Consider the following 9,538-nt stretch of genomic DNA (forward strand, 5'->3'; position numbering starts at 1 on the left):
TACAGTATTTGAAAAATAATGTGTTTTTTGAACATTAAAGCATGTCAACATATTCTGTTACACCAAATACACAAAATAATGATCTTTAAAAAAGCATCATATGACCCCTTTAATGCGCCGCAGACGCGTGCCGTGATGCGCAGATCAGCTCTAGTCTCTAACGTCACTGAATCTGCTGTTAAAAATGAGCCATCTATTCATCATATCATCATGCAAAACTAAGAATTAGAATCATTGTAATGTGACGATCAAATATAGGTGCGGGTGGGTGGCGGGCGGATAATTTGAAGCAGCGGACTCGGGTGAAATTTAAACCAGGGGTTAAAGCAAAAAAAAATCCTGAGCCTGAACTTTTTTCCGGGGGTTGGGGGTTGCGGGGGTGGACACATACACAGGGTTATTTGACAAAAAAAAAAAAGAACATTATTTGAAAAAGATTTTCCTTGAAACTAACTAGTAACGTATCTGCCATTGCCATTAGCCATTGACAGGCTCAGACTACAGATTATGGTGGGATATTTGAAACAGCAATACCAAGAAAGTTTACTCACTACAATATGGTGCAAACCCATGTAACATTTAGGATGCTAAAGTTAAGACTACCTACAATCTAAAACATGAAATTTCTGAAATTGTTTTGTTAAAAATAAATAATGGTAAATTAAATACTAGGAAATGAATATAAAATAGTAAATATACAAAGACGTTTACTACAGAAAACTACAGTTCAGTTCAATTAACAACAACAAAAACATTAAAATGGTCCAAAAACTGGTAACTTGAACAGGGTTCATACAGATGTTGTAAAATAAAATTCCAGGACTTTCAAGGACTTGCACTACTTTTTTGGTTTTCAAGGACTAAAATCAGATCTCACTTATCAATCAATATTGCTATTATCTGGCAGCTGAGAAATGGAGCATGGGGAGAGAAATGCTGTCTGCCCCCAGAGAGCTCATACTCCCTTATGTCACAGTCATACAAGACGACCTGAATGAGAGCATGTCCAGGAAGAAGGAAACACAATCTTTGAAGCAGGGTTCAAATGTGAAGCTTTACACACCAGTTTACGTTAATGTGGAATCCTTTTTTAGCCTAGCACTATGCTGTTATTTATGCCGACTGTATGAACTCACGATGAGGCAATAATAATTGGCCTCAAATAAAGTATCAAAACCAAGTACATGGTTTTATTGAACAACACTCTTAAATACAATGTAATATGCCTATATTATAACAAATACCTGCAGAGAGTGCCAACGGCCTGGTGATGTTTCATGTGATTCAACGATGTTTAAATCCTTTTAATTTTCATATTTGGCCACATGCAAAGTCAGAAACTTTCATTTTGAAATAGGGATGCACAATAAATCACATATTTAGAAATATGTTGATGTATTCTCCTGTGTTGGCATAGGTTTAAATGATTTACGTTACAAATCAAGTGAGTTTTCCCAGATGAACGTTAAGCAACCCAAACTCACCGCATATGCAGAGGAAGAGTTTAGCCCCTTTCACACATAAAGTCTTTACTGGTAAATTACCGTTAAGAGATCATGTGTGAACAGGACCTTTTCAAAAATACAGGCAAATTCGTTCTCGCAATCATATCGTTCTTATGGAAGGCGAACTCATGAACTCGAACGTGATATCAACAAGTGTTTTTAAATGTAGGACGACTATCTTTTTTTTCCCGCAGCCAAACGCCGCACGCCGGAGATCCGGCACGGTGCCGGATAACTTTAAGCCCTGTTGAGCTCCTCCACGCATCTTTACAGTGACCTGGGTCGCCAGTAGCAAACAATGGAGCATTATGTAATAAGTAATTACACCATTCAGAAGCATTTAATATATGTTATATGTTCTGCGTTATATGTTCTGTAAAAAAAAAAAGTTTATATCGGCGGCATATTCGCCGATACCGATATATCGGCGACAGGCTCATATCGGCCGATAATATCGGCTAAACGATATATCGGTCGGGCTCTAATTGATATTACTTTCTATGTTCATCATCACACTGAAAATGGAATTAAAGGTCAGGTGCATTGCACTGTGGGATACATTATTCTACAGTGTGCTCTGGTTGCATACTGCGCATCTTAGCGTGCAGTAGTTCATCCAGACATTCTATGCAAATAGAGTGCATTAGTGTCTGCCCACTTTTTGAACTATGTTTCCCATTCATTTTTTTTTTAAAGTTTTCGTTAAAAAGTTATAATCCATGAATTAAATCAACCGGCTACAAGGTTAATCACAATGTTAATAAATCTGAAGCAAAAAAAGTATTTGGAAATCAGCACAATTTTGCTTGCTGTGATTCTCTGATTGGTGGAGCTTCTTTTGCAGAATCATGAGTAATGTTGTTTTTCACCAGAAATGTTGCTATGCAATGCAACAAAAGCATGCATTAACAACCTCGAAGCTCATAGTATGTCTTTAAAATCAATTTAAATATGTAGAAAATAAATGAGATTTTACTTCCAGAACCCGACAAACTGTCTACATCATAAGAGTAGTATGCCAACTCGAACGCTAATTCGAATTCGAGACTGAACACTTGGAGAATCGGTTCGAATGATTCATTAAAAAGAACCGGTTCAAAAGAACGATTTGCTCACGAGTCGGACATCACCAGAACTCGCCTGTCCAGCCGTGAGAGGGAACAGAACAGCTGACACACACAAACACGAACAGAGGGAGTCAAAGGAAACACTATCAAAATTCAGTACTTGTCCCACGCACACAGGCTGACTCACAAACAAACACACAGTAGCCTATTTTAACTACACGACCAGGGTCCTGAAATCCGACCCGAAAACCTTCAAATTAGGTCAGCCAAATGGTTGCAGTCCCGTTGCACTGCTTCACACAGACGTCCCTACGTCATTAATTACAATCTAAACGGGACGCTGTGTGCACACGCATTTATCAATTAATCTTTGAGGAAAAAAACGAGCAAACATAAAACAACGTCCCGCGCGCGAGCAAACATCTGCACACATTTCTCACTCACCCAGAATATGAAATTGAAGACAAACATCAGATACTTGCACATCTCTCCTCCAGTCAACGCCGCCATCACAGCAGTCTGTTCTCACACACAATGCTGAATGAAAGAGTAACGGATCCGTCCGTGTCCCAGTGTCTGTGTGACTTTACGCGCGTGTAGGCGGCTGAGTGTGTAGAGCGCGTGCACGGAAAACCCCCGACAGACTCGAACCCACTGCCTCATCCCTCCGCCAAAGATCAACTTTGCAATCGTTTGCTCGGTGAGGCAAAATCGAGCGTGTCAAGGGTCAAACACTTTTTTTTGCATCGACCCAGTTGCTATTTTTGGAGGATTAGTGAAAATCGTGCGTACGCTTTATTTAGTTATGGTTGTTGGAGTTTTGCGAGGAATCTTTTTTAACCATTTATTTAATCGTAAAATCCACTCGGTCTTTAATTACGTCACGATGGAATGACGTCAGAGCAGAGCCCAGAGGTTTCTTCCACTGTACCTTATAAGAAAGATATTATGTTTGTACGTGCTTCTATCTTAGACATTTTTTCTTTGACGTTAAAGGATGTCTTATTTGGTTTTCAAACCTCTAACAGGAATCTAAAAGACAAGTATTTTCTAATAAATCCATTTATTTTCCTAGATACGTTTTTTATTCATAAATGCACATTTTTGTCTGTTAAACCTCTATTTATTATTTTTTGTAAAGACTTGAAATGCTATTTGGATACTATCCTTCTTCCAGCAATGTTAAAGCCTTGAAATCCTATGCGTTGTGCACGAAGTATAATACTTATGCTTTTTTATAATGTGCTATTGACTATGTGTTGTATGTATAAGGGAGGCAGGGATTTAGCAAAGGTTGTTTTCTCTCTCTCTCTCTCTCTCTCTCTTCTTTTTTCTTGAATTTATTTTAAATTATATATTACCACTGGCTTAATGTTTTCTTTTTCTTTGTATATTGTTTATATTATGTCTCTTATTGTTTTTGTTGTAATCTGTTTTGAGCTGTAAATGTGTGTATTTACCTTTATATATGTTCAAAAAAAGAAAAAGAAAAAGGTTTCTTCCACTGATCAGTGGTTTCTCTAAGACATTTTTAAATGTTGCATGTCCTGTGAACTTTATTAGGCTATCTATAGATATGTGGGTGTTAACAACACCTGCCCGCTTTTTGGAAATGAAGATGAATTGAATATTAATGTTCTCTTTCATTGAAATGAAAGAGAAATAATTTCGTTTTACTGAAACACTTCAGGTAGATCATTGTGATTTTGGCCATTTCTTCATTTTAAATGATACGTTATTAGTTTCACATTTGTCTCACTGACTTTCTACTCTTCTTCACTTTCACTCATTTCTCATACTAAAAATAAGAAAAATAACAACTGAAGCACCACAGCAGCTCTCATTGACTCACAATTCCCACACGCATGAATTCATAATCAAGAATTACAGCATTATTAGAGTTATATGCATCCACACACATTTGATATCTGATGGATAGAGATCTGGAATGTGCAAATATACATAAATACCCACACACACATATATTGGTAGGGTTGGGTTAGTAGTGTTTATAATTAAGTTTACATCAAAACAAGTCTATAGTATGTCCTCATTTACATTGCTATTATGCATACTTGTGAAGGAGAGTGAAAGATCAATAGCATATGTCCTCTCTCTCTCTCTCTCTCTCTCTCTCTCAGCCTATTAACTTTTTATTGACATCAAAGACTGAGCATCCCTCAACTCTGTATTCTGCCAAAAACAATCCATTATACACCTTTCTGTAGTAAAAAAAAAAAAACGGTCTTGTCTGAATCAGAAGAGAAATATGCACAAATCAAGCAAATCGACAGTCCAGAACAGTTCTAAACAAATATGTTGGTGATTTTGATGTGAGAGAACAACATGAAATGGATAGTGTTTTTATGTATTATGGACTATTTTGGGTATTTAGGCCAAAAACAACAGTTTAAAGTTAAAAAACCTTAATGATGGATTTAAACATGCAGCTTTTTACTTTACAAGATGTTAATTGTTGGACTGGAGTCACATGGATTACTTATGGATTATGATATTAATTATGTTTTTATCAGCTGTTTGGACTCTCATTCTGACGGCACCCATTCACTGCAGAGGATCCATTGCTGAGCAAGTGATGTAATGCTAAAGTTCTCCAAATCTGTTCTGATGAAGAAACAAACTCATCTACATCTTGGATGACCTGAGGGTGAGTACATTTTCAGCAAATTTCCATTTTTTGGGTCCTTTAAAGTTGTCAATTTTCCTATTCAGTCTATTTTATGCTAATATATTAGCATATTGTTGGGCCTTTGTTCAAATTACTTTTCAGTACTGTGTCAAATATACTGTACAATCTGGAAGCAAGGATATGATGTAAGACTCATGTTTTTGCCAGCAAGTTCAGGGTCAACAACGAAAGGTAGCATGAAAAAGCCTATATTAATGATGAATGCATGGAGTTCATGTGAACATGCTCTGATTACGCCGTTGCAGTGAGGTTTTTCCAACAGTTAATCCATCAGTTTCAGAGAAGGGTTACATCACAGAGGCTGCGAACTCACTTCATATGCTGCGGTTTGTGTGAGTGTGTGTGCTGTTTGGCTTGGCACTAATGTCGGTTTGTCTTATCTGTCTTCACTGCCAGACTAATCCTTCAGTTCCTACAATACCCAGACTTCCTCCTATTGTCCTCTCTTAATGAGTTTAAAAACGGAAATCACACCATCCCTCCCTCTCTCGTTCTTATAAAGCAGTTCTTTCCTTCTAGACTGGGTTCCAGTCATGTCTTCGGGATTGTGAGACACTGGACAGCGAAGACCTTGCACAGCAAAGCACTTCAGAGAACCTGTTGCTGGGAGCCTGCAGCTGGTCAGAGGTCAAAGGTAACAGGTGTCACACTATCAGCATGCTATCTTAAAAATGCATTAAATATGCATTTGTTTCTGTGATTATTTCAAATCCTTGTATTAGCGATTGTACATCTGTTTGCTTGTTTAAGGCTTATGTTTTGCTATTTAAGCATGCATGGTAATGTACAGTGAGTGTTTGTGAATATATCATGCTCAGTTTTCCCGTTCTAAGCTCATGCTCAAGAATAACAGCATTCTTTCTGTGCCGTCTATGTGGAATACGTGAGTTGTCTAAAACTCTCTGACAGATTTGTAGGTGCTCAGAGATTTCTGCTTTGTTTCTCACTTCCAGCTGAACTTTTGCTTTGGCTCCTGCTATTATTTTTCACTAAATGAAACCCCCAAATGCTCACTTCAGTATATTGTTGATGGCCAGCAATTGTGCATTAGACTTTTACATTTTGTGGGAAAAAAGTACAGGGTCCCTTAACGTTGCAATGCAGTATGCTTCCTATGGTGTTCTGGGTGGTTGAGTTGATTACTAACTGGACTAAGTCTCTTATGATTTCTTTCTCTTTCTTTAATCAGATGGAACAGTGCAGATGGAAAGGATGGAGTAGAATCCTGTGGGTTTTCGTCTTGAATTTTCCAGGTTAGAATCGAGGATGCTTGTGCATGTTTGCAACTCCTGTCTGTTGGTTTTGTTTAGACGTTTCTTAAATGTTATGTTTTTTTTTTTTACTTTTATTTTGCAATGATGCATTAAATTGATCAAAAGTGATAGTAAAGACTTAAGATATTTTAAGTAAATGCTGTTTTTTATTTTCTATACATAATTCAATCCTGAAAAAAGATATCAAGATTTCGACAAATATATTAAGCAGAACAACTGTTTTCAACATTATAATAATAATAAATGTTATTCTTGAACATCAAATCAGCATATTAAAATGATTTCTGAAGGATTAGTTGACAGTGAAAATTCATCTTTGCTATCACAAAAATAAATTACATTTTAAAATACATTAAAATAGTAAACAGTTATTTTAAATTGTAATAATATTTCACAATATTACTGTTTTTACTGTATTTTTGATCAAACAAATGCAGGCTTGGTTCTTTCGAAAACATTTAAAATCTTACCGACCCCAAACTTTTGAACATTAGCTGTTGCTTTGATTAAAATCTATTGTGCAAGTGCTTAACTCTCTTTACCTCTTTGTTCTGTAGGTTTGGTGTCAGTTGAGGGGTCTGGTCGCTGTAGTCTGTTTAGCCGGCAGCATATACACACATTTGACGGTGTGATTTATGAGTTCCCTGGAGACTGCAGCTACATGCTGGCGGGAGACTGCCAACACAGAAGCTTCTCCATACTGGGTAAAAGCCAGTCTCACACACACACACACACACGTCTGGTTTGCTATCTTTGTGGGGACTCTCCATAGGCGTAATGGTTTTTCTACTGTTCAGACCGTATATTCTATTGCCCTACATCAACCCTACACCTAAACCTACCCCTTACAGGAAACTTTCTGCATTTTTAGATTTTCAAAAAACTTCATTCTGTGTGATTTATTAGCTTGTTTACCCGTGGGGACCTCAATTTAGCTCCCCACCGTGACACGAGTCCCCATGAGTCTGTGTGTATTCAGGTTTAAGTCCCCACCAGAATAGAAAAACAGGTACACACATCACACACACATCCACACACACACACACACACACACACAGTTTTTCATGAATTAAACAAACTATGGCAAAGTACATGTACACTGTCAATATGATAAAATGCCTTCTTTTGTGTATGTTTATGTCTAGGTGATTTCTCTCATGGAAAGAGGAAAGGAGTGACTTTATTTCTGGGAGAATTCTTCGAGCTTCACCTCTCTGTTGATGGGACACTGTCACAAGGCGCAGAGAGGTACAAGTTGTACATTTCCTAGTAAAAATATAAAAGAAAATGCTTATGGATTGCTAATGGAATTTCACATGTAAATGATAAACTGAAAAAAACTATTGAAAAACATGTTTTGAAAACTGGAATGTGAAAAAATAACTGTAAAAAAGAAGATTCTACGGTACACTGAAGGAAAAAATGGTGTAAAACAGTTTTCACTAGTACATTTCATCAATAATTACAAAGAAATAAGTAACACACTGAATTAAATGTGAAATTTTGAAGTAGAACGACTGAAATAGTATTTTCTTGTACAATTTACTCTTCGAAAATATTAATTTTTTTACAGAGTACTTTCCTTATTTGATTTTTATTTTAGGAATTCAAAATCACAGTAACAATTCATTTAGCATTCTTTAGGATTTTTATATACATTTTATATCACTATACCCTGTTGAAAATACCAGCTTAGACTATCATGGCTGGTTAGTGCTGCCGTTGCTGGTTAAAGTAGTTAAGCAGCCTGGTTTGTGGCACCAGCTCACCAGTATATAAAACACGACTAGTTATGCTAGTCTTTTCAGCAGGATAGAGCATATAAAATATAATTCTGAATTTTTCCCCTCCAGGCTCCCATTGCCGTATGCGTCGAGCTCTGTGTTTGCAGGGTATGAGCTGGGGTATGTTCGGTTATGGAGCGAAGAGTTCGGGTTCTCCATCCGAATAGATCCCTCGCATAACATTCAACTAATGCTCGCCAAGCAGCACAGCAACCGTACGTGTGGCCTGTGTGGAAACTACAATTATTTGGTGGAGGATGAATACACCGCACAAGAAGGTGAGAAACGAATGCAGGAAAGAATCAAAAACATACCTTTCAAACTCTCTTTCAGTAAGATCATATGTTAAAAGCAGTGCACAGGATGCTGATTAATACGAGCTGAGGAAATAGGTGGCGTCAGTGTTCATCCTGAAGACAAAACATTAGAAAGTTTCAGTAGAAAGCTCTTTGTTTCAGAGCTTTGTGTGTGTGTTTGAGGGGTACAGTATGTTAGTGCCCTGTCATCGTTCTGTATTACAGCTTTTGTAGTTGATGGGGCACTTATCAGCTGTGTTTAAATTTAGAATATAATCTTTCACATGAGTCAACCACATGATAAGGAGAGCCAGGGAAACTAAGAGATAACAGAGCTGAAAGATAACATGTTTGAACAGGTGAAATCTAAGAAGGTGTTATGGTCAATTTCACCCCAAATACAGTGGGTACGGAAAGTATTCAGACCCCCTTAAATTTTTCACTCTTTGTTATATTGCAGCCATTTGCTAAAATCATTTAAGTTAATTTTTTTTCCTCATTTTTCATAAGTTGGCTTCTAAAGACTATTAAAAAAAACTAAAAAAAAAAACCTCATAATTAATGTGTCCGGAGAATTTATTTTTGTGTTTTCCTGTCTGTACACAATCAGTTTTTAAAAATTAAAATAAGCATAAATTAATTTTTGTTTTTGTTATATTTAAAACATTAAATAAATACTGTACTATTAAAATGATTAAAATACTAAAATGGAAATAATACATTTAAATATAAAAATAATAGTAATAAAATAAAACATTTCAATACATATATACTGTAATATATTAATTTGACCCTCTAACTCTAGCACTTTCTATTCTAATTCTACTTTATCTATATTTATCTTTTTTTTATTTAAAAAAAAACAAAAACACTAGCTTCATATTTTTTCTATTCTATCTACT

General features: G+C 36.3%; 2 protein-coding genes across 2 annotated transcripts in view; one reads left to right on the top strand and one right to left on the bottom strand.

The window, feature by feature from the left end:
• Positions 1-3,424, bottom strand: part of LOC107735613 (CD9 antigen-like) — a 14,397-nt gene extending 10,973 nt beyond the window's left edge. The window contains exon 1 of the mRNA XM_016547245.1: positions 3,017-3,424. Coding sequence (XP_016402731.1) covers positions 3,017-3,082 — 66 coding nt within the window. The 5' untranslated portion in view covers positions 3,083-3,424. The remainder of the gene's footprint in view (positions 1-3,016) is intronic.
• A 1,796-nt stretch (positions 3,425-5,220) lies between these two features.
• Positions 5,221-9,538, top strand: part of LOC107736173 (von Willebrand factor) — a 46,893-nt gene continuing 42,575 nt past the window's right edge. Inside the window, exons 1-6 of the mRNA XM_016547658.1 lie at positions 5,221-5,240; positions 5,814-5,923; positions 6,472-6,535; positions 7,114-7,260; positions 7,702-7,804; positions 8,410-8,618. Coding sequence (XP_016403144.1) covers positions 6,472-6,535; positions 7,114-7,260; positions 7,702-7,804; positions 8,410-8,618 — 523 coding nt within the window. The 5' untranslated portion in view covers positions 5,221-5,240; positions 5,814-5,923. The remainder of the gene's footprint in view (positions 5,241-5,813; positions 5,924-6,471; positions 6,536-7,113; positions 7,261-7,701; positions 7,805-8,409; positions 8,619-9,538) is intronic.

This window comes from Sinocyclocheilus rhinocerous, unplaced genomic scaffold, assembly GCF_001515625.1.
Source record: "Sinocyclocheilus rhinocerous isolate Xijiao unplaced genomic scaffold, SAMN03320098_v1.1 scaffold942, whole genome shotgun sequence".
Lineage (NCBI taxonomy): Eukaryota > Metazoa > Chordata > Actinopteri > Cypriniformes > Cyprinidae > Sinocyclocheilus > Sinocyclocheilus rhinocerous.